The following is a 24391-nucleotide window of genomic DNA, read 5'->3' as shown; positions in this document are numbered from 1 at the left end:
CGCTCCCTGTATTTTACCCCTGCCACCTTCAGAATCTGAAAGAGAGTATTCCAGTCAACATTGTCAAAACCTTTCTCTAAGCCCACAAATGCTAGAAACGTAGGTTTGCCTTTCCTTAATCTAGGTTCTAAGATAAGTAGTAGGGTCAGTATTGCCTCACGTGTTCCAATATTTCTACAGAATCCAAACTGATCTTCCCCGAGGTCAGCTTCTACCAGTTTTTCCATTTGTCTGTAGAGAATACGCGTTAGTATTTTGCAGCTGTGACTTATTAAACTGATTGTTCAGTAATTTTCACATCTGTCAGCACCTGCTTTCTTTGGCATCAGAATTATTATATTCTTCTTGAAGTCTGAGGGTATTTCACCTGTCTCGTACATCTTGCTCACCAGATGGTAGAGTTTTGTCAGGACTGGCTCTCCCAAGGCCGTCAGTAGTTCTAATGGAATGTTGTCTACTCCTGGGGCCTTGTTTCGACTCAGGTCTTTCAGTGTTCTGTCAAACTCTTCACGCAGTATCATATCTCCCATTTCATCTTCATCTACATCCTCTTCCATTTCCATAATATTGTCCTCAAGTACACTGCCCTTGTATAAACCCTCTATATACTCCCTCCACCTTTCTGCTTTCCCTTGTTTGCTTAGAACTGGGTTTCCATCTGAGCTCTTGATATTCATACAAGTGGTTCTCTTTTCTCCAAAGGTCTCTTTAATTTTCCTGGGTGCAGTATCTATCTTACCCCTAGTGAGATAAGCCTCTACATCCTTACATTTGTCCTCTAGCCATCCCTGCTTAGCCATTTTGCACTTCCTGTCGATCTCGTTTTTGAGACGTTTGTATTCCTTTTTGCCTGCATCATTTACTGCATTTTTATATTTTCTCCTTTCATCAATTAAATTCAGTATTTCTTCTGTTACCCAAGGATTTCTACTAGCCCTCGTCTTTTTACCTACTAAGTCCTCTGCTGCCTTCACTACTTCATCTCTCAAAGCTACCCATTCTTCTTCTACTGTATTTCTTTCCCCCATTCCTATCAATTGTTTCCTTATGCTCTCCCTGAAACTCTGTACAACCTCTGGTTCTTTCAGTTTATCCAGGTCCCATCTCCTTAAATTCCCACCATTTTGCAAGGTGGGGGGGGGGGGGGGGGGGGAAGATACTAAAGAAATAATATTGAAAAGTGCACGATAGCATTAATCACATGCTTAATTGGATAGCTGAAAGACAGTTGCCAGTCGTGCGCATGTGTGTGTGTGTGTGTGTGTGTGTGTGTGTGTGTGTGTGTGTGTGTGTGTGTGTGTGTGTGTGTGTGTGGGCGCGCGCACGTTTTTTGTTGTTGTCGAAGGCCTTAATGGCTGAAAGCTTTAATTGTGAGTGTCTTTTTGTTGTGCCTATCTGCGACAGCATCTCAACTGTATGGTGAGGAATAACTTTCCTTCTCATAATATTGTTACATTCCATCCTGGATTTTCCATGGTTTGATTTACCTTTTACTTATTGTGCATGGTCTCCTTCGAAATACTCTCCTCTACAACAGATACTTAACTCCCAATGCCGTTTCCATTTCTGGAAGCAATCTAGGTATGCCTTTTGCTGGATCGCATGAAGTGCCATCTGCGAATTTTCTTTTATCTATTCTATCGTTGGAGATCGTCCTTTCAATGGGTTTTTCAACTTTGGAAATAAAAAAAGTCCGCAGGGGCCAGGTCTGGAGAGTATGGAGGATGAGGCAGCATAGTGATTTAGTTTTTTGTGCAATAGTCATACATCAACTAGAGTAAATGTGCAAGTGCATTATCATGATGCAAGAGCCATAAATTGTCTCACTACATTTCAGGCCATTTTCTTCTCACATTATTTCACACGTATCACAGCACATCCCAATAGTACCATCGACTGACAGGTTGTCCCTGTGACATGGATTCATGATGAACTAATCCTTCAAAGTAAAAGAAAACTATCAGCATGGCTTTGGTATTTGACCATTCCCAACCCATTGTGAAGAGTGAACCTTGGTCTCAACATCATAACTGTAGACTCATGTCCCATCATCGGCTGTGGTTCTCGTAAGGAACATCCATTTCTCATTTGCGCTCATCACAGATTGCGAGGTGAAGGACTTTCTGCTCTTGACTCGTGGGTCTTGGCAGCAACACAACGCATTCCAAGATGCTGTGTCAGGATTTTGACATTATCCAACTGAAATGTTAGATTCTTCTTCAATCTCTTGGACAGTCAGCCTTAGATTGACAGGCACAATTTTTTTGAAGTTCCTGATGTGAGCATCATTGTGAGATGTAGAGTGGCGTCACAAATGAATGTCATCTTTAACTCCTGTCCGGTCATTTTTAAACCATGTGAACCATTTGTAACACTGAGAATGGCTTAAACACGGATCACTGTAGGTTTCCTGTGTCTTTGTAAAGGTTCTTTAGCTTCAGGCAATATTTAATGCAGATGCATTGCTCCTCTAACCCTGCCATCTCGAAATTCGCAAACTGTGTGACAACTTTCTACTCAAAAAAGTAGTGAAAAAATAACTAACGGACATACAAGAATGAAACTTCCAGCAATTACACATTAAACACAGGCTTGTGCAGGGATGCCAAGCACATTTTGCTTCAACACACCATTGGCGTGAAATTATGAATGTTCCAGAATTTTTTGAACAGACCTCGTATTTGTAGGGGTTTAAATGGGACACTGTCATGGAAATAAAGAAAGAAAGATTGTACAGTAATGTGTGAATGATTATTTGACAGTGTAATTAAATTGTTACAGTGACAATTGTCATGTAACTGGAGAGGTTTTCCTTACTAGTGAAGGTAATGAGAACATTGGTAGTTTATATCTCCATATGTACAAATGCAAGAGAATTTGAAATATTGGGGTGTACTCGTGGAAGATAAGGAATCTATATGAGTTGCTTCTAGAAAATAATGTTGTATACATTTGTATGTTCTGCGTGAAAAATATTAAATGAAAATGTGAGATGTCAACACTAGAAAATTTAAAAGCAAATTTGTCCTGTTATATTATCAAGCCCAAGCAAAAAAGAATGTCTACATACGTGAACAAATTTTAAATGTTGATGAAGAAAGTTATGTACAGAATTCTAAAAGAAAGCAATCACTTGCTGTGATAATTTTGACCTAGTGAATAGAAAGAAAAATGTTTTCTTGGGGTTTTATGATCTGTTAGTAACTGCATAGTAATCAGTTATGGTGTGTGAAATATATGTACCTGTTGGATATGTATTACAATCATGATGTGTGTAATTAAGAGTTATTACACATCTCTGTTGGAGATATAGTACAGCATTGGTAATGTATATAGTTAAGAAATTTGTACATGACATCCTTAGCTTCAGTGTGGGGATATTAGTGTATCGGGATCTGTTAGCAAGTATACTAGTCCACCAGAAGAATCATCTCGACAAAAGATGATCGCAAAAGGAAATTAGACTGTCCGCACTGCTTTATATTGACACAGCTACTATGGGAGGTCCAAGGTACGTTGGGAAGAATGTGTGGTATCTACCAGCCGGGGCCATGTTTATTCTGTGATACCTACTATTGAAGGTATCATGGGCTTTAAAATATAGGAGAGTTGAAACAAATGTTCATTCAGTCATTCCGTAGCTCAGAGTTGAAGTTGTGATCTTTCATTTAGCATTCACTGCAAGATGGAACGAAGTGCAGAAGAGTTGGATGGTGAAGCATGGTGGTGGCACGGATTATCCGGACCACTAGAACAAGGTAGCAAGATGATCAGGTATCAAGAAGGCACACTTGAGGTAACATGGCAATCTAAAACTATGTTCAAGGTGCACTCAAGCTGTATAAAGCATACCCACAGCTTTTATCACAGTCGCTCTCAAATTTTACATCATACCCCTATGCACAAAAAACCTGGATTATTGTTGTATCACATCTACTCCCGACCCCTTTTCCATATGAAAAATATCCTTTTGGAAGGAGCAACACCTGCCCCATGCACCCAACTTGGATACCCTATTCTAGGCCTGTGACAGGCATTGTCTATCCTAGAAGAGGCGGAGCCACCTGTGAAAGCAGTCACATTGTACGAGGGCGGTTCAGAAAGTAACCTCCGATTGGTCACAGTGCGGGATGTGGAGGGAGTAGCGACGCCATCTGTGCGTTCACGCACTCAACAGGTCAGTTGGCATCAAGCCGTGGTCGAGTGAACGTCGTACCTGCGCTAGTTTAGTTTTTGTGGCAGTTTGAAATGTGTGCTGCAATAGAAAACCCCGCCAAATGTGAAGTGCGTGCTGTCATAAGGTTTTTTACAGCCAAAGGATATTCTGCAGCAGCTATTCATCGTGAGCTTTGTGCCGTGTACGGACCAAGAGTTATGAGTGAAGGAGTTGTCCGTGAATGGGTACGTTTATTTAAAAGTGGACAAGAAAACGTTCATGATGAAGAGAGGAGTGGTAGACCATCGTTGGTGACTGACGAACTCGTTCAGACAGTTGATGCAAAAGTTCGTGAAAATCGACGTTTCTCAATGTCGGAGTTGTCTACTGGTTTTCCACAGATTTCTAAGACTCTCTTGTACGAGATAGTGACAGCAAGATTGGGTTACCGTAAGTTCTGTGCACAATGGGTGCCCAAAATTCTTACCGACCACCACAAAACTCAAAGAATGGCCTCTGCATTAGACTTTCTGTCACGTTATGAGGACGAAGGAGAACCATTGTTAAACAGAATCATGACCGGTGATGAAACCTGGATTAAGTACGTGAACCCTGAGACAAAAGAACAATCAAAGATGTGGGCACATTCAAATTCGCCTACCAAACCAAGAAAAGCCTCGTAAGATTTTTCTGCCAGAAAACTGATGGCAACGGTGTTTTGGGATGCCAAAGGGGTGTTGTTGGTTGAATTCATGGAACGTGGTATGACCATTAATCAAGACGTGTACTGTGAAACAATAAAAAAGTTACGACGGGCTATACAGAACAAACGCCGTGGTATGCTGACTTCCGGTATCGTTTTTTTGCACGATAACGCCCGTCCTCACTCTGCTCGCAGAACAACGGCCCTTCTTCAGTCCTTCAAGTGGGACGTTATCAACCATCCACCTTACAGCCCAGACCTGGCGCCAAGTGATTATCACCTCTTCATGCATTTGAAGAAATGGCTCGGGTCACAGCGGTTTGATGACGAAGAGCTCAAAGATGCGGTCACAGGCTGGCTCCAGGCACAAGCGGGTGATTTTTATGCAGAAGGAATTTCAAAGCTTGTGAAGAGATACGATAAGTGCCTCAATCGCTATGGAGACTATGTAGAAAAATAGTGCAAAGATGTAGTTGTAGGATGTATATATTAAAATATTTTTATTTAACTTGGTGTATTTTTTTAAATCAACCGGAGGTTACTTTCTGAACGGCCCTCGTATATCGAATCTGATGCATATTTTGCGGAGCCTTTTGCATGACTGTAAGCCTTTGCTCCTTTCATTATTTATAGTCTTCCCCCAGAACTTCCCAGTATCATATTAAAACAGTTTCTGTGATGAGCAACCCTGGAAATAGTGAGGGTGCACAAATTCTGGAATATTATAAGATATCTAATGTTTGTCCCCTTTTGCTGTAAGCTGTGTAAGACTACTGAATGATTTGCAGAATCTAAGGCCTTAAACAATTCAAGAATAGCCCAATAAAATACAAAAACCAAGATAATGAGTTGGGTCTAGGCAAAGCAGTCAAATGTAATAAAATGGGATCTTTATTTAAAGGGTTCCAAACATTATAGCTCAATTAAAATAACCCTGTGACTGACAAACTCCATTGGCAGCTGGCAGTATTTTTTTACATGGCTCTGCATGTACCTACAAAACAGGCGACACAGCAAGCGTGTGGCAGTTGAGAAATAACTATTAACAGGTGCCTGGTGGCTGGCTGAAGCCAACCATTTGACTCACTTAAATGTCAGTTATAAAGTTATTTTAACCAAAGTTTAATGTGAAAGTTTCAAAAACAGTGTTTATGTGGCATAGCAAGTACATATTGTCTTCATACTGGAATATATAGATGGAATTGTTGCATTCAGATGCTTATTTCCACTAGGCTACAAAATAACTAATTTATTTTGATGTAAACAGCCACAACATGAAAAGAGGTCTACACAACATTAGAGGCAGTTCATAAAATGTGTTCATACTGTAAATGCATTGCAGGATACCTCTGCATAGCTAATATTACCTGAAATTGCGTCCTACCATAGCTTGAAAGTACTGCTGGAGTTGTAAAAGTTCTTTTATTACCACAAGACTGGTTTTGGGATCTTATATGCCCATGTTCAGGTGTCGTAACTTGGTGCTGTGAAGCCCCCCCCCCCCCCCCCTCCCTCCCCGCAGCCATGCGCAGTGGATGTGTACAAGGCACGGTGCACTATCTACAATTTTCAACCTCTGGTATAATGCTCAGCTGCGGATGTTCCTCCAACAAGATTGCTTGAAATTGCTGTTAATGTCAAAATGTGCAATAGCTATAGAAGTAAATTTTCAGACGCATCATTTTAAAAATCAAGAATGGTAGTTTTCTCAAATTGTTGAGATTAGTTTTGACTATTTTCAGCTCTTCCATGGCTTATTTTCATTTTAATTACTCACAGCATTAGAATTCTAAATTGAGAGGCCAACTGAGAGAGGTACTTAGGCCACTTAGACAAGAAAAGGGAGATATTATTTTCCAAACCATTGCATTGAGGCTTTATTTGTACAGTAAGGGGTTAATTTTTTACTGCTTAACTTAGTGTCAGGTAAATTATGCAAAAGTTGGTTAACAAGAAAATATAATCCTTTCTTTATGCATAATAACACAAAATTGTCCCATTGGCAGTTTGGTATAATTAATTTTTTTCTGTTACATTTTCATAGTTTATGCAATTGCCTTGTTTTTAATATGTATATCTTTAATAGGGCACAACCGGACATCCAAAAGCAACCTTGTTAAGTCACCACAGTGTTGTCAACAACTCATATTTCTTGGGTGAGAGAGTAGGCCTATATAAAAAGGTAAGTTATATATTATTTAACCTATTACCTGAGAGATTTAAATATAGTAATATGGGTATTCGAGAGCAGGGAATCTGTTGTGTTCTAGCATCATCGTATATGTCTACAAGTGCCCTTTTTTCACTGTTTTGGAAATGTGTGTGGAGTTCTCAATTCACTGCATCACGGGTGTACAATTGTGTTACCTTCAGCGGGTTTCAAAGGAGAGGATTCAGCAAAAGCAATACTGAAAGAAAAGTAAGTTTTTTGTAATCATCTCATCATAATTAACAATTAGTTGCAGACCAAATTGTTTAATAGTTGATAGTCTTCTGAACTGAATGTTACAAACATTCATCATCTCAGCCAGGCACAGGCACAAAATATAAATTTTGATGTACTGTGATTTATTTAGAACAAACCACAGAAAATTATACACACTCACTAAATAGTCACTGTAAACTAAACATGAATTGGAACAAGGCAGGTAAAATTTTTTACAGAAGTCAGAAGTCCAAGCCCAAACAGTAACTAGCTGGAAAAAATTACACACACACACACACACACACACACACACACACACACACACACACACCAGCTGACAGCTCTTTGATGACGTGCTGATGTTTGCTGCTACATCAGCCCTTCCCTGGGGAAGGCGGATTGTCATCCACGAATTGCAATGGGAAATGTACGTGCCATCCAGGACACATTCAGAACTTGGGTTGAGTTTCTCCTTCACCTGGAAATGTGGCTGGTTACATTGTGCAAGCATTTCTAGTAATGCAGGTAACATGAAGACTGGGTTCAACATTGATCAAAATTTCTATGGTTCTTTTGCCTCAGCCAATGACATGACGAGGGCCTGTATATGGAAGTGTCACTGCCAGTTTTACTCTATCTGTGCATAACATAACATGTGTGCATATAGGTAGGTAAAGTTCCACGTCTTGGTGCTTTGTGAGGTTGGATTTGATTCACCCGTTCCCTAGGGCAAGAGATGGAATATGTAAGATTGATGTCATCCATCTTGACTGCACTTAGAAAAGTTGCCTCACCTGGCAGTTGCTGGGCAGTTTATACGAGCTCAGCTGATGGAGAGTCCAGGTCAGGTTCATAAGTGCTTCACATACTGAGCAAGACCAATGGTATGGTTTTTGTCCAGTAAGGATCGTGACACATGATTGTGGCTCCTAATGAACTGTGGCAGTGTTCTCTCTTGCCATTACTTGTTGAGTGATAGCTTGTGGTCTTCTGATGTACGGCAAAACAGAATTTGCTCAGCTGGGCAAACAATTTAGACTCTTAATTGTCGGCTGTGGGCTGTTGTGATATGTAGCAAACAACCAAAGCTTGAAATCCAAAGTGAAATGGAGGCGGCGGCCAGTGTTCCTGCTGAAATATTGTTGACTGGTATGGCTTCAGGCCAGCAGGTAAATCAGTTGATCGCTTTTAATAGGTATTGTTGACTATTCAGTAAAGTCATATGTGCAAATCATGTGGTTGCATAAGGGAAATGTCCCACTGACACAGGAACGTGCATGTGGTGAGATACTTCACTACGTTGACACTGAACACATGCATGAGTCCACACATGATAATCTTTCTGCATACCAATCCAAATGAAATGGTTAGCAATTAGTTAAACTGTAGATCTGATGCCAGGATGGTGAAAGTTGTGAAGGCTCTCAGTAGCTTGTCTGGAGAGGCTTCACCATAAAGCTTTACATTTGTGGCAGTAACACCAATCAGTTTCAGCTGAAGATTCAAGGAAGCATCTTTGAGAAGGTCCTGAAGCTCCTAGTCTGACTTTTGTGCTTTAGGAATTTACCAAAATCTATAGCATTCACTGTGCTGTTTACGTTGGGTAGGCAGTCAACTACTGTGTTATCGGTTCCTGCTATGTAGTGTATGTCAGTTCCGTATTGAGTGATAAATTCTAACTGATTGTATTGCTGTGGCATGCATTTATCATTACTCTGTTGTAAGGCACAGAAGGCTTTTGTCGCTGATGAAAATGGTAAACTCTCTTGCCTCCAACTGTGTGCAAAGTATTAAATACCTTGCAATCGAACTCACTTCCTTTTTAATTGTGACAGAGCTCATGTGAATAAAATGCAGTTGGCTTCAGTGCACCATCTGCCCTGTTCCAGTGCTGCACTGACTGCAGTTTGACTTGATATAATATGCCAGACAACCTGGGCACCAATTGTGGAAACACTGACCATTTACTACTGGAAAGATGAATGATGCCTTCCTTCCACTTAATATTGAATTCCACCTTGGCAGCAGCATAGCTATCAGGGGCAAATCCTCTTGGTCTACATGAAATTGGTGGGCTGCAGTAGTCTTAATATAGTGCACAAAATTGTGACATACCTCGTGAGGTGCACCTGGAGGTAATGTAGTACCTGGGAACTGCTACAGCAGCGTGGTGTACCTGCTGCCTGCCGACTGGACAAGCTCGGCACTGTGCGTCGCTGCACTGCCTCGAAGACCAGTAGCAGCTAGGCCAGTGATGAGATACACTATGTGATCAAAAGTATCCAGACACCTGGCTGAAAATTATTTAAAAGTTCGTGGCACCCTCCATCAGTAATGTTGGAATTCAGTATGGTGTTGGCCCATCCTTAGCCTTGATGACAGCTTCCACTCTCACAGGTGTACGTTCAGCCAGGTGCTGGAAGGTTTCTTGGAGAATGGCACAGAGTGCTGCACTGAGAAGAGGTATCAGTGTCAGGTGATGAGGCCTGGCATGAAGTCGGCAGTCCAAAACATCCCAAAGGTGTTCTATAGGATTCAGGTCGGGACTCTGTGCAGGCCAGTCCATTACAGGGAGGTTATTGCCATGTAACTGCTCAGCTAGAGGCCATACATTATGAGCAGTTTTGTTGATGGTTTAACATACCACATCACTGAGTCTTCATGGTTTTTTTTTTTTTTTTTATGTTCTTTCCTGCAAAGTGGAAGAAATTTATTACTGTATCAATCCTTAGTCATCCCATTCATTTCAGCAGCACTCAAGTTTTGGCCAAATTCAGACTTAATGACTCAGGCTATTACGTGACAATACTGTGGAATTATGATGACCATTCCAGGAAAGAACTATCTTCTAAAACTACACTTGTAGCTGTTCTTGTCTAAAGTGTATGTCAAGCTGTGTCATCCATACATTAACTCAGTAAAAAATTGTAGTAAATTATTTTAATCTTATTGTTTCTTTTTTGTTGTTGTTGTATGATGGAAAGGAGATGAAGAGCCAAAACAGTTTACTTTAGTCACAGCTTTTGTTTCTTGTTGCAGATGCTCTGTTCTGTATGGTACCCCTACTATGAATATAGACCTGTTAAATTTTGTAGAAAGTTCTGGATTGAAAATAAACTCATTAGAAATTTTGGCAAGTGGTGGTGCAATATCTTCACCAGACCTGTATGAAAAGTTAACCAGAACATTTGGACTTGAGAGAGTTACAGTAAGGAACAATAAATAAGTCACTTAAGTTTTCACGAACTAATAAAGTTACTGGGTGTTATAACTTTGGTGTCCTATTTGCAGACTTTCTATGGCATGACTGAAACTGCTCCCTTGTCATTCATTCCTGAGGAAAATGATCCACCAGAGAAAACGTACACTACTGTTGGCAGAGTCATTGACCATGTTGAGGTAAATAGTTGCATATCAAGTGTGTTTTATCTGTTTAAAATGCAATGGTGTTAAACTGTAGATGTGTCATTATGTTTGATGTTCATGACAGTGGGAAAATATGCATTGCACTAAAAATTAACAAAACTGCTGTTCCCCTCCCTTCACACATATTCACCCACTGAACTGCATCCCACTATATACCAGAGAGTTGGAACTTAAATACAGTTTTAGTTTATTATCACTTTCTCTGCACAGGGACTGGGTGTTTGTGTTGTCCTCATCATTTCATCATCATTATTTGTGATAGTGGCTGGATTGGATTGTGTAAAAAAGAAATTGGACTGTGTAAAACTTGGGACTTTGTATGGGCACTGATGAACATGTGGTTGAGCACCCCACAAACAGAACATACTTACTTTTCAGTACAGCCTACTCCCTCCACCTACTTTATCTGTTCCATATTTTGCGTTTTTCCTACATATTTGTACATGTTTTTACACGTTTTTATTCTCCAATATGGATCCTAGCTCCTTCCATCTACACCAATACAGAAAAGTTTCTCTATGTGTAACCAGAACCTAGACCCGCATACTGTTCCTGCATTGTTACCTTGCCCATGGAAACACCATCAAATAGCCCATCTCTGGCTGCAACTCCTCCTTTCACAAGGACCTCTGCCTGTTCGAATTCCGTCACTCCATAGTCCTCTCTAACATAATCCAACAAAACCATGTAAATCTACATCTACACTCTGCAAACAACAATGAAGTTGCCTCTGCTAGGTCCCATTGTACCAGTTATTGGGGTGTCTTCCTGTTCCATTCAGTTATGGAGCATGGGAACAATGATTGTTCGAATGGCTCTGTGTGTGTGCGGTAATAATTCTAATCTTATCCTCATGACTCCTATGTGAGGGGTTGTAGTATATCCCTAGAGTAATCATTTAAGGCCAATTCTTGAATTTCTTAACTGACTTTTTCGGAATGGTTTACATCTGTCTTCAACAATCCTCCTGTTCAGTTCCTTCAGTATCTCTGTGATACTCTCCCATGGATTAAACAAACTTGTGACCATTCATGCTGCCCTTCACTGTATATGTTCAATATCCCCTGTTTGTCCTATCTGGTATGGGCCCCACACACTTCAGCAATATTCTAGGATGGGTCAAATGAGTTTTTTTGCAAGCAATCTATTTCCCAGTATTCTACCAATACTGAAGTCTACCACCTGCTTTACACATGACTGAATCTATGTGATGACTCAGTTTAATATTCCTACGAAGTGTTACACCCAGGTATTTGTATGACTTGGCCGATTGCAACAGAGCTCATTGATATTATAGTCATAAGATTTTTTTTTTTTTTACATTTTATGTGGTGTAAAATTTTACATTTCTGAAGATTTAGAGCAAATTGCCAATCTCTACAACACATTGAAATCTTATGAAGCTCTGACTGAATATTTATGCAGCTTTTCTCGGACAGTACTTCTTTACAGATAACTGTGTCATCTGCAAAAAGCCTGATTTTATTGTTAATAAATACAGCCCAAATCTCCTTGCAATACCTCCTCTCCACCTGTAAATTTCTCCTGCTCTGCATTTACAAATTCCTGCATCCCATCTCACACATTAAAACACTTTCCATCCAAGAACTAGAGCAGTGAGCACACCACCACCTCAAAAACATCTCCAGCTTGTTCACCACCTCCTCCCACCTTAGACAACCACTATCAACCACTTCAACAAGAACCTCTCAACCTTCCTTGCATCCCCTCAAAGCTGGCTAATCTTGCCTCACTGACAAACTCCCCATCACCACACAGAGTCCAGAACCTAAAAAGACCCAAAACACAGCTGTGAACCTTTTCTCTTGTAGCAGACACCTTAGTCCCACAGAAATACCAATCATCTCCAAAGGTCTTACCTTTTGCCTCATTACCAAAGTCACTCATGTTGGATTTGGTAAAGGCCTTCTCTCCTCCTCGCACTCTCTATATGGAAATATTTTTTTCACTGACCCTACCAATCAGACTATACAAAAAACCAATATTAAACCCTGCCTGGTTCATTTCACTCTATCCAACCATGGGCCACCCCGACTGCCCCCAACCTGCCACACCCCCTCTCCCTCATTCCCAGTTAAAATTACAGAATTTCTTAACCTCAAACCTTACTTCACTATTATTCCTCATTTTCTTCAACATGGAATCCAACCATACACCCACAGAAATCCCCCAGCAAAATAAGGATTCTAACCTTACAGTTCTATCTGCTGACAATGGTTCCACCACTATGGTTGTGAACCATAGGAATTACATGGCAGAGGACCACCTACAAACCCTGCCGCAAGGACCCCATTCCAAAAATACAACAGGCCATCCTGTCCCTCCGCATGTCCTCTGAGGTTAGCAGCAGAGTATCCTTTCTATAATATTTTGTTGGTCCATCATGGACTTCCCATTGTTTTTAACAAAATTAATCTGTTTATAACTATTATTATTATTATTATTTTGCAGTGGTTATTAATTTTTTTGTTTCATTTCAGGGCTCACATTATTGAGACGTGTAATTTATCAGAGAAATTATTACAGCAATTTTTTTTTTTAATAACTGGTAACTATGATGGAACTTACCATTTGTTTCTGCAGTGCTATTAAACCAGTTGTATGAGCATTGTATATAGTTTAACCTAAACAAGCAACATTTACAAATTATGTTGTTGTAAAAAAAAAAACTGTTTAGGATATTCTGTAGAATTACCTTTCACTGAATAATATCCGTAACTGAGCAATTCAAGCACAGGACAGACTGTAAATATTGACTAAGATCAAATTTGCTGCAGTTTCAAGAAATGCAGTAATTAGTGTGGAGAAAGTAACCATTTTGATTTGGTGTTGCACAACAATCAGATCGAAAACTGATGATGTTAGATTGTGGTGAAACACTGATTGTGGCTCAAACTACAGTTAGTGAAAAATTGTACCTGACCTTTAAACAATAGAAAATCCAGAATGGAATATAACAGTGTTTTGAAAAGGATAGTTACTACTCACCATATAGCAGACATGTTTGGTCACGGATAGGCACAACAAAAAGACTGTCAGAAAGCTAGCATTCAGCCAATGAGGCCTTTGTCAAAAGTCCCTCCCCCCCCTCCCCCCCCCCTCACCCGCCCCCTCCCCCCCTCCCCCCCCCCCCCCCCTCACCGCCCCCCCTGCCCACTCACACACACACACCTACTTATGCCATCCTGTTTGAGCCATCTGGAGGGAACCTTCCTGTTGGGAATGCAGGACAGCGGCATAGGTTATTTTCAATCAGAAAGATTCCCAACAATTAGTACTAAAATAATATTAAGTAAATATGAATAAATATTCGGCTTAAATGATGCTGCTTCTTGTGAAATGTCCAGCACAATTAGACGTTTTAAATTATTGCAAGTCATCTAAAATATCAAAGTCCTATCACTGTGCCTCTGAGTGATGCCTACGTAGAGGCCAGGAGCTGACCTACAATGCCTAATGTACCATGTCTTTAGTTGCATCTTGCAACTAAAGACTTCGCCTCTGACGGGCATCGGGCTCATGTCCAATGCAGACAGGGATGTGGCTATTGGCTGGCAGGAATCTTGCTGGCGTGGCATGAGGCATGCAATGAGATGAGGGCGGTGAGACCTAAGTTACTGTGACGCTGTGGATGAACTCTGACTGTTAATGTTTTACAGCAACAGGGTTGGAATATGCATTTAGGATTATATGCCTGAGCTGGGATTATGTCCAAGGGATAGGCAATGCCAGCAAGGATGCTAAGTGTTTCTGGTATTTGAGATTGGCATTGATCGCAGTGTCATAGTAAATCACTTATAGTGCTTACCGTGCTTCCAATGAAGTGGCCTTGTGGATTACTATGGAATTGACTACCTTTCAACATTGCTCCTGCAAGTTACAAACTCAAGTTTGTTACAGGTGACATTTTATTGCGCTGTGTCATTCTGAAAACACTATAGCGGATGTGTAGAAGAGTGTTGTTATGGGCAGGAGAATCAAGAACCAAGAGGAAAGATTAAAATTATATGGAAGTACTCCATTCCACAGCCACACACAGATAGAAGGGAAGACACATTGCTTTATTTCATTAATAGTTGCCTATCTGCAAAATTTCTTTTTGTTCGATGATGATGATGATGATTCTCTCTCTCTCTCTCTCTTGGAACTTATTTTAATGCACCGTAATTAACTGCTAGTCTGTCTTTTATGTAGTGTTGTTAATGTATTATTGAATAGACATATAGAGTGAGTGACACTAGCATAGGGGAGCTGTTTGTCTTGTTTTGTACTGTTATTAATTTTATTATACAGAAGTCACAAAGTCATTTCAGGACTTTCTGTAAATTTTCTTATTGCCACCTGGCGAGCTTTCATGAAATACCAGTTTATACTTAATAGGTGGAATATTTTATTATTTAACATTTGTGTATGTTGAGGGGCTGCAAGTCTGTTGTTTAATAGAGATGTCTTTACACTTGTGTTTTTTTAAAACTATGGGTAACTTTTGATAATGAATGATTTTGGGCACTATTACTTGTTGAATTTTATTAATTTCTGGTCTCTCTCTCTATCTAACTATCAAACAAAAAAGTAAAGGTCCCATAACGCTCAGTCAGTCATTCCACCCCTCGACTTCCAGCTTCCTGTTGCACTATGGGTCCCAAGCCTCGGAGACTGTGGATAAACATTGCAGCTTGTAGACTCAGCAGTAACTGGAGACCATACACAACTCGGTGCACTGAAGAGAACTGTCAACTGTAGCTCAGTGCTCGAGTATTTGAGGCATTGATAAATCGCTATGCAAACGGGTTGGCAACTGTGGCTCCTGGCAGACTGCGGTAAAGTTCTTACAACTGCTATGCTAAGAGTGTTTTGAGTGCAGCTTATCGATTGTAGTGTGGTACTATCTGAAGTCATGAGTACCACACCATCCCCCTCACTCTCCAAATTGATGCACGGTCATCGGGGGAGGAGCACTACCGTAGATTAGAAAACTGGTGGCAGAACTGTGACAGGTGGCTCCCACTAACCCACACGCTGACATTTGTCTTGCAACTGTGAGGAAACATCTGCCAGGAAACTGTCAGCAGGGTGCACGCCGGGGGCAGATCTTCAGGGGCACCAGGACATGAGGCGTCCCTGATGGTTCTTGAAGGTAGTTGCAATAGGGATGATGTCGGTGCATTCAGGTCAGAGGGGGCAGGGTTGTCTGGTGATGGCAGGTTCACATTTGTGTGGGTTGGCAGCGGGGAAAGTGGCACTGGTGGCAAAGGCTGCTTGAAGGCGTGCAGAGGTGGCTGCAGCCTGGAGGTGGGGCTGGCCAGAGGAGACTCCATTAAGTCAGATGCAGGTCCTGCGATGCAAAGGGTGACTGAAGCTCGGGGTGACAACCAGCCAGAATCTTTGGAATGAAATCTCATGACACAATCACCATAATCATCATAAGGGTGGGCTCTCAATTGATTCTGGTGCCAGCAACAGATATGACCAGAAGACGGCATGACATCATAATGTGCTCACCCATAAATGACAACCACAGTGTGCTGTTCCCAGGTATGTTGCTGATTATATACGCAGAGGTATACATTGTCAGACCCTGTGAACTTTGTGCAAAAGTGCTGAGGAGACGGCACTGTTCTGGGATGTGATAAGCTCAAAATAGTACCGTGGGGATGTCCACGTAGCTCTGCTGGAGATTGGCCATTAGGAGGCAGAGATTGATAAGAACTGAAGAATAACAGAAGAGCATTCTCTCTGGAATGTTCTTGGTGGAGCTTCGTCATCTGTGTCTTAAATGTTCTTACAAAGTGTTAGGCTGCCCCACTGCTTTAGGTTGAGAAAGTTGCTGTAGTCAAATGATTTATTCCATTAAGGCAACAAAACTGACAAAATTATGCAGAAACAAATTGAGTTCCATTGTCAGAAACACTCACTTTTGGTAATCCCTCTAAACAAAAAAATAGCCTCCCATGCACAGACATTGACATTGCTCACTGATGATGTAAGAGTGCATAGGGACACAAATGGCAAATCTACTGTGTGCTTCCACTAAAATCAGCCATCTTGTATTTCAGAATGGGCTACAAAAGTGAATATGAATACAGTAGGATGAGGCCAACTGAAATTCTGTTGCCAAGGCACTGCAGAATTCTCAGAACATGCTTGACATTGTGCAGTGATGCATTCAATCATTTTTAGAGTCCAAATAAAGTAGAATGTCAACAAATGAGCTGTTCGGTCTTGACCAGACCCCATTGTCCCATGCGGAGCTGGTGTAAAACAGAAGCTTGACTCTCAGGAGGAAGTAGGACCAGTGTATGGTCATTTGGTGAGTGAACCAGAATAACACCTTGCTGTATAGACAATGCCTCATGTTGCAGATAGCTAGGGCAAATGACTGGATCAGTGATCCCCAGTCTGTTAGTCGACCGCCTGTGTTGAATGAATTGAGAAAGCCATTTCAGTTGTGGATTGCGTACTTTGGCTGAAACAATGATCTGTACATCGATAAGAAAGGATTTCAATTTTTCAAGTTCAGGATGATCCAGCTGACATCAAGGATCTTCTGATGAATTGATACCTGGATCTTCATTCACTGGCAGACATAAAAGTGTATCTGCATTTGCGTGCTTAATGGTGGGCCTATACACGATATCATAATTGTAATTGGACAGAATCAATGCCCAAAATTGAAGTTTCTGAGCTGTTTGATCCAGTATATCCTTGGACAGATGAAACAAAGAAGTGAATGGCTTGTAGTCAGTAATTAAAGCAAACCATCTTCCATAGAGGTACCAGTGAAATTAATATGCACCAAAGAAGATGGCCAGAGCCTCCTTCTCTATCTAGCTGTAATTATGTTGGGTCTCAGTAAGCACTGGCATGTGAACACAATGGATCGTTCCGAGGGGCCAACCTTGTGTGACAGCACTGCCACTGAGCCAACATCCGATGTGTCCATTGCTATGATAAGTTTCTTCACCAGATCAAAAGGCATGAGGTAAGGGTCACTGAGAAGTTCATCCTTAAGTTCATCCTTAAGTTCATCCTTAAGTTTTTGAAAAGCATATTGAAATTCCCTTGTCCATTGAAAGAGCACATACTTCAGCTGAAAGCAATGAAACAGAGCAGTGATTTGAGTCGCATTTTGTATGAATTTAAAGTAATAAGACAATTTCCCCAAAACAGACTGTAGTTACGACACAGTCTTTGGTGGTGATAGGTGGCAAATAGTGTCCAAATTCCAGAATGAGATTTTCACTCTGCAGCGGAGTGTGCGCTGATATGAAACTTCCTGGCAGATTAAAACTGTGTGCCCGACCGAGACTCGAACTCGGGACCTTTGCCTTTCGTGGGCAAGTACTCTACCAACTGAGCTACCGAAGCACGACTCACGCCCGGTACTCACAGCTTTACTTCTGTCAGTACCTCGTCTCCTACCTTCCAAACTTTACATGTTTCATATCAGCGCACACTCCGCTGCAGAGTGAAAATCTCATTCTGGAAACATCCCCCAGGCTGTGGCTAAGCCATGTCTCCGCAATATCCTTTCTTTCAGGAGTGCTAGTTCTGCAAGGTTCGCAGGAGAGCTTCTGTAAAGTTTGGAAGGTAGGAGACGAGGTACTGGCAGAAGTAAAGCTGTGAGTACCAGGCGTGAGTCGTGCTTCGGTAGCTCAGTTGGTAGAGCACTTGCCCGCGAAAGGCAAAGGTCCCGAGTTCGAGTCTCGGTCGGCCACACAGTTTTAATCTGCCAGGAAATTTCAGTGTCCAAATTGTTTTAAGCTGGGTGAATGCCTGATTGATCAGTCATATGGCCCAAAAATTCCAATTTGGGAACAAAAAATACACACTTGTCATGATTGCATTTAAGACCAGCTAAAGCTAATATAGTAACAACATTTATGAGGTTGTTCAAATGATTCTCAGGCAATGTTACTATCCAATGTTGTCATCCAGATAGGTGGCACGACATGGAACATTATGCAATAGTTGTTCTAAATCCTTTGGAAATAATCAGGAGCAGAAGAGCTGCCAAATGGTAAACATTGAAAACAAAACAGGCCAATGTGAGTGTTGATCACCATAAACCGTAGGGTTTATTCATCCAATGGTATCTGGAGGCAGACATCCATTTGATCAGTTTACGATAAATATGTGCCAGATTGATGTTTATTAATGAGATCTTCAGGGTGAGGTAGGGGAAGAATGTCACCTGTGGCCTGGGCAATTACTGTAGATTTGAAATCCACACAAATTCTAATGTCTCCATTAGGTTTAGTTATTACGAGATGTGATGCCGACTTGACTTGCCATAATAGTCTGCAAAACACCATTGCTTTGCAAGCGACATAGCTCTGTTGCAAATTTGATGCAAAGTGCACGAGGGACTGGGTGAACCCTACAAAACTTTGGATGGGCATCTGAGCAAAGAATAATATGTGCAGCATAATCTTTGCTGCACCCTAGGGAACCATCAAATAAAATTTTAAATTCATCACACAAGGCATTAAAATCATTAAAAGATGTAAGAGAAGCCAGGTGCAGAACATTGCCCTATATTGTCAATCCAAAGAGATCAAAAGCATCCAAACCAAAAATGTTCTGACTCGGAGCTGCTGGAAGGACAGTAAATGGCACCAATTTTGTGGTGTTCTTATAAATAGCACTTAAGACACACATTCCTAAAATGTCAAGTTTAGCACAATCATAAGTTGTCACATGTGTATTTGAAGGGAGCAATGGCAGACTGCCAAGCAATATGTAATTATTTTGATTCAGTAAGGTAAGAGGTGCATCTGTATCCAGTTGAAATTGCACATCATGCTGAACAATCTTAAGAGAAATGAACAATTTGAGATCCAGTTACTTTTGATTGGCTCTGGACAGGGTTTGCTTTATTAGCAGTAGCAGATGCTGGAGCAGATTTAAGACATCTGTGTGGACTTGACATTTTGATGGGTTAATAACATTTATATCCATGTGTTCTTCTTGCTGTCTGTTCTGAAGGCTTTTGTGAACATAACTTGTGAGAACAGACTTGCTGTACATGACCAGGTTTTGTTACAGGAAAAACATACAGCGTCTTTATGAAGACAAAATTTATGTTTGTGGCAGACAAAGCATTGTGGGCATGATTTTAATTTATTTCTGGCAGATGCACTTGGTTATTGATTGTTTATGTTCAAGCATGTCTCTTGTTTATGAGAATGCAATGCCCATATTGGGCTGCAAGAGCATGGCTCGCTGCGTGCTGGCAGATGTTTGCTGCAGCACTTTGTCAACAGCAGCAGTTATGGGAAATGGCTGCACATAATTAGACAATTTGCACATCATCTGATAAGGTTGGATTCCTGTGCTGCACTATTTTAGAATGGATCCTTTCATTGGGAACATTCTGAGTAATTGTGTTGGAGAGCATTTCATCAGCAAATGATTTGCCACGTGAACAGTGAAATTTGCAATTTCTAGTGAGAAAACATAGCTCGGTAAGCCATTCCTTTTTGGTTTGCTGTGGTTGTTTGGTATCTCAAAAGAATTTTAATCAAGCCACAGTAACATGAGTTTTGCTGGAATAGTAACCTATCAGAGATGTGCTCATAAGTGTATTTGTCAGGGTCAGACTTGGGAAAATGATTGACAAGGAGACTGTAGGTCTCCTTGCCAACCAAGCTGAGAAAATAAATGATAGACAATCCTCACCTTTGATGTAGGCCACAAAGTGCTGCTGTAGTTGCTGAAGGTAGATTTTCCAGTCTTGGCCCTTCTCATCATAACTATGAAAAGGTGGTGCAGTGATTTTATTGCTTTGTCCCTCATGTCTAAGCAGCAGTGTTTGAAGAGCAGCCAAGAGCTGTGTCATCTGTTGTGACTGAGACAAAAATAATTCACATTAATTCAAGTTATCATTAGGCACCATGGTAAATAAAGAATCTCACGAATATATTTGATAAATAAGAAATACTGTTAAATTAAGTTCTGTTGTCTACCTTTCTGCAGAAGAAAATTGTCCACATACACAGTAAATTATTATCCACAAGCACTACACCCCTAACCTCTCCCATCCCCTTCCACCATCTGCTGCTCACTACAGAGGAAATGGTGTGTCAAACGGAAATTGCTGACCAAACCATTTCTTTGGGAATGCAGGAGGACAGTGCAGGTTATCTTCAATCTGAAAAATTCCCAGCAATTAGTAATAAAATGATCTTTATTAAATATGAAGAAATAATCAACTTAAATGATGATGCTTCTTGTGAAATGTCCAGTGCAATTAGATGTTTGAAACTATTAAGAGTCCTCTAAAATATTGAAGTACTGTTGTGAGGTGCCGGGGCTAGCAGTGTATTTAACACTAAATTCTTCTCGAATTTTCCTATGGAACTGATGCTCTAAGCCCCCCCTTTTCTAACTTCTACTTTTGCTGTTGCACATGGATTAAGAAGCAATGCGAACTGACTGTATTTGACCCTGCAAGTGGAGTAGAAAAGAGTTTGGCACCTGCAATAATGTAATTTGATAGACATTAATGAAATAAAGGAAAGTTTCAGTAACGTAGTGAGAAATGAAAGGGTTGTTCTACCGATTAACAGAACAAAAGTTCTGTCCAAAATAACAATTTGATTTATTATGACTAAACTCAAAATCATAAACAAAACACATGAAACATTTACAGTACATCAAAATGAATCAAATTGGATACTCAAATAAATGCTGTGAAGGTGAAGTTGTCCATAAACTAGATTGTGACATTTATGACGAAGTGGTATGTGGAGCCAATCCCTTGCAACTCAAATCTTAAGAGAAACACACAACCAACCCAACATTAATTGCTGCTACAGTAGTGATAACTCAGAAAATGAACACCCAAGACAGAACAAAGTTAGAAAAGATGAACAGGTACGCTCTGCTGAGCTCTGATTATCACAGTGCAAATTCCCTAGTCTGCCGGTGCTGCGGACATACATTACCAAGCTGTCTTCTTAACTGTAAGGACACAATCTGGTGTACCGTAAGCGATCGCTGGTTGCTTCGACGTCCCGTCGTGGCGACGATAATGTCGCAAGTATAGCCCGAAACAAATTGTCCTGGTCTGGTTGTTCCAGACTAAAGACTTCCTATCAATACAAATGCGCCTCTGAGGGAGACGAAGGCTCACCACACAATCACTGACAGTACAGTGATTGATTTTAACAAGCAAAGTCACACAGTAACTCCGATACAGTCAACTTTAGCCAAAACTGCCCAAGACAGACAACATAGGCCGCTTGTATGCAGAACGCTCAATTGCCAACTGTACTTGGAAAGTTACGTTGAAGTCGAAACTTCAGCAACTTCGTTAAACAGTTACAATCAAATAAAAGTATATTAGGCAGCCAATGGAAGGCAGGCTGTCCAGAGCAGCGAGAGCTCAGTCTTGTAACCTACTCCGAATGAAAGGCGAGAACCGACTCCCACAAGAGCACCCGTACAAACCGAACACAGAACATTCTCACCCCCACAACAGTGGCCATGGTTAAACACTCCAATCAGCAACTCGAAAACCGGCGGAGAATTCCACTCTATTGCCGAAGCACTACCATTCCACCAATGGAGATTCTTGGCGCCAATTTCTGCGCTGATTTTGCTACGTCACGGAGCTATGCCCTGAGCAAGCCAATCACAGTTACGATTTTGCAGAAAACGCGGGAATTTGCCCTCCCAGACTGCCTGGGAACACAAGTCATTCCCACGCCTCACTGGTAGCCCGCCAGAAAGTGTTTTCACTAAGTTTCTGCGAAGTAACGGAATGTCTAGCCCAGCCGCTCCTTCAGGCTCCTGCGGTTGTATCTCCGCTGCTATCATGACAATGTCGGCATCTGGAAAGCATTCACTCAACTCCCTCACACCCGCCGGCTTAACCCTTTCAAGATCAGCAGTGTCCGCCCCTTCACCGGACCACCTGGGTGACGAGAGATGCTGCGTGGGAAGTCCGCGTGTGAAGGAATAGCAACTTTTCACTGCATGCAATTAGAGAGGAAAATCAAATTACTCAGAGTAAGACAGAAATACGAGAGGGGGCTTCTGCCACCTCTCACTGTCACTGTGCCTCTGCGTGATGCATACGTAGAGTCCAGAGTTGGCATACGATGCGCTCAGTCATTCTGCCTTTTGACTTCCAGCTTCCAGTTGTATTATGGAGCCTAAGTCTCGGAGACAATGGATGAACACTGCAGCTCATAGGCTCGATGGTGACTGGGGACTGTACACAGCTCAATGTACTGAAGAGAACTGGGCACTATAACTCGGTGCTCAGATATTTAATGAACCATTGACCAATTGCTACCCACACATGTAATGCCCATGGATTGGCAGCTGCGGCCCTCGTGGACCTCAGTATAGCCAACCCATACAGCTGCTGTGCTGAGTGTTTTGAGCGCAGTTTATCAACTGTGGTGTTGTACTCTCCGAAGTCATGAGTACTGTCTTAACACTTTCTAGCCACCAAAGATCCCAAACTGCAACCTGGCAAAGCCACTCAATCCTCATGGAAAGTGGCTTACCTGCAGTGTCATATTCTGCCCTCAGTATCTCATTGGATACATCAAACCACTTTAAACAAATTTGATTATCTTCTTCATTTACTGTCCTTCTCATCAGAACACTGACGAATCTCACGTAAATAAATCCACAAGTCTACACAATAATGTGATCATTGCCGTATAATTGCAGTGCACTTCAACAGATAAAGATTGACATAATAATGTAACTACAATATTCATGGTGCACACAATTTGTTGATACAACCAGTTTCCACAAATGTAATGCAAGTCCACTGTCTTTCATAATGTTGAAACAATTACACAGCTGGTACAAATGTTGCCTACCGAAAGACAGTGCACGTAACTGCAAAGTTGTTAATTGTACACATTTTAATGACAGGTTTTAATGAAGATGTTATATGTACTGACTTTTGATGATATTGACATGAAGATATTAATCGTGAGAGCGCTAGCCACTAACTCTCCACCACATAGATGTTGCCAGAGTTAATTATAGTGGCAGACTCAACATGTTCACACTCAAGTACTGACTGAGATATTTTCTGAGGGGTTTGACTGTGTAAAGACTAGCATAAGAACAAATTGTTATTTCTGAAGCTTCATTATCATTTGAAAAACAACTAGTTTAAATTTTGTTACTTAGGCTGGATTAAAAGCATTAACATTAACTTGTTTTATGAAATATATTGGAGGTTACTAACCCAGAAAAGTTCATGAAACTATTTTATGCATCTGCATTGGGGATACTCCGATTTAAAGTATGGCAGCCATATTTAAATTTGTAATGTTTTATATTAGTTTTATCAATTTTTTAATTTGTGGCTCAACTGCTGAGTGAAGGATGTTGTTTGGTCCAGCAACATTCAGTCTACAAAAAGTATAAAGTTTATCTTGGGAATCTAACAAATAATGTATGGCATGGAAGAAAACACTGAGTATAGCTTTTTCTGAACTTTAATTACAAATATCTTTAAAGTTAATTGATTCCCATCAAATCAAAATATTCTCAGAGAGAGTGATATGAATGCTTCTGAATGAATGGTGTCAATAGTTTATAGATTGTGCTGATTACCACAAAATGTTTTCCCATTTGACTTCATTATTGTAACTTGTTACTTAAAACTCTCAGTCAAAAAATA

The 24391-nt window shown here is 40.9% G+C and overlaps 1 protein-coding gene across 1 annotated transcript in view; it reads left to right on the top strand.

Annotated features, from left to right (window-relative positions):
• The window catches only part of LOC124619619 (medium-chain acyl-CoA ligase ACSF2, mitochondrial-like), a 215173-nt gene that overhangs the window by 178039 nt on the left and 12743 nt on the right, over nt 1-24391 (top strand). The window contains exons 6-9 of the mRNA XM_047146127.1: nt 6946-7041; nt 7130-7278; nt 10324-10492; nt 10576-10683. Coding sequence (XP_047002083.1) covers nt 6946-7041; nt 7130-7278; nt 10324-10492; nt 10576-10683 — 522 coding nt within the window. The remainder of the gene's footprint in view (nt 1-6945; nt 7042-7129; nt 7279-10323; nt 10493-10575; nt 10684-24391) is intronic.

The sequence above is a fragment of the Schistocerca americana genome, chromosome 6 (assembly GCF_021461395.2).
Source record: "Schistocerca americana isolate TAMUIC-IGC-003095 chromosome 6, iqSchAmer2.1, whole genome shotgun sequence".
Lineage (NCBI taxonomy): Eukaryota > Metazoa > Arthropoda > Insecta > Orthoptera > Acrididae > Schistocerca > Schistocerca americana.
The sequence above is the reverse complement of the archived record's forward strand: the minus strand, read 5'-3'. Positions and strand labels throughout refer to the sequence as shown.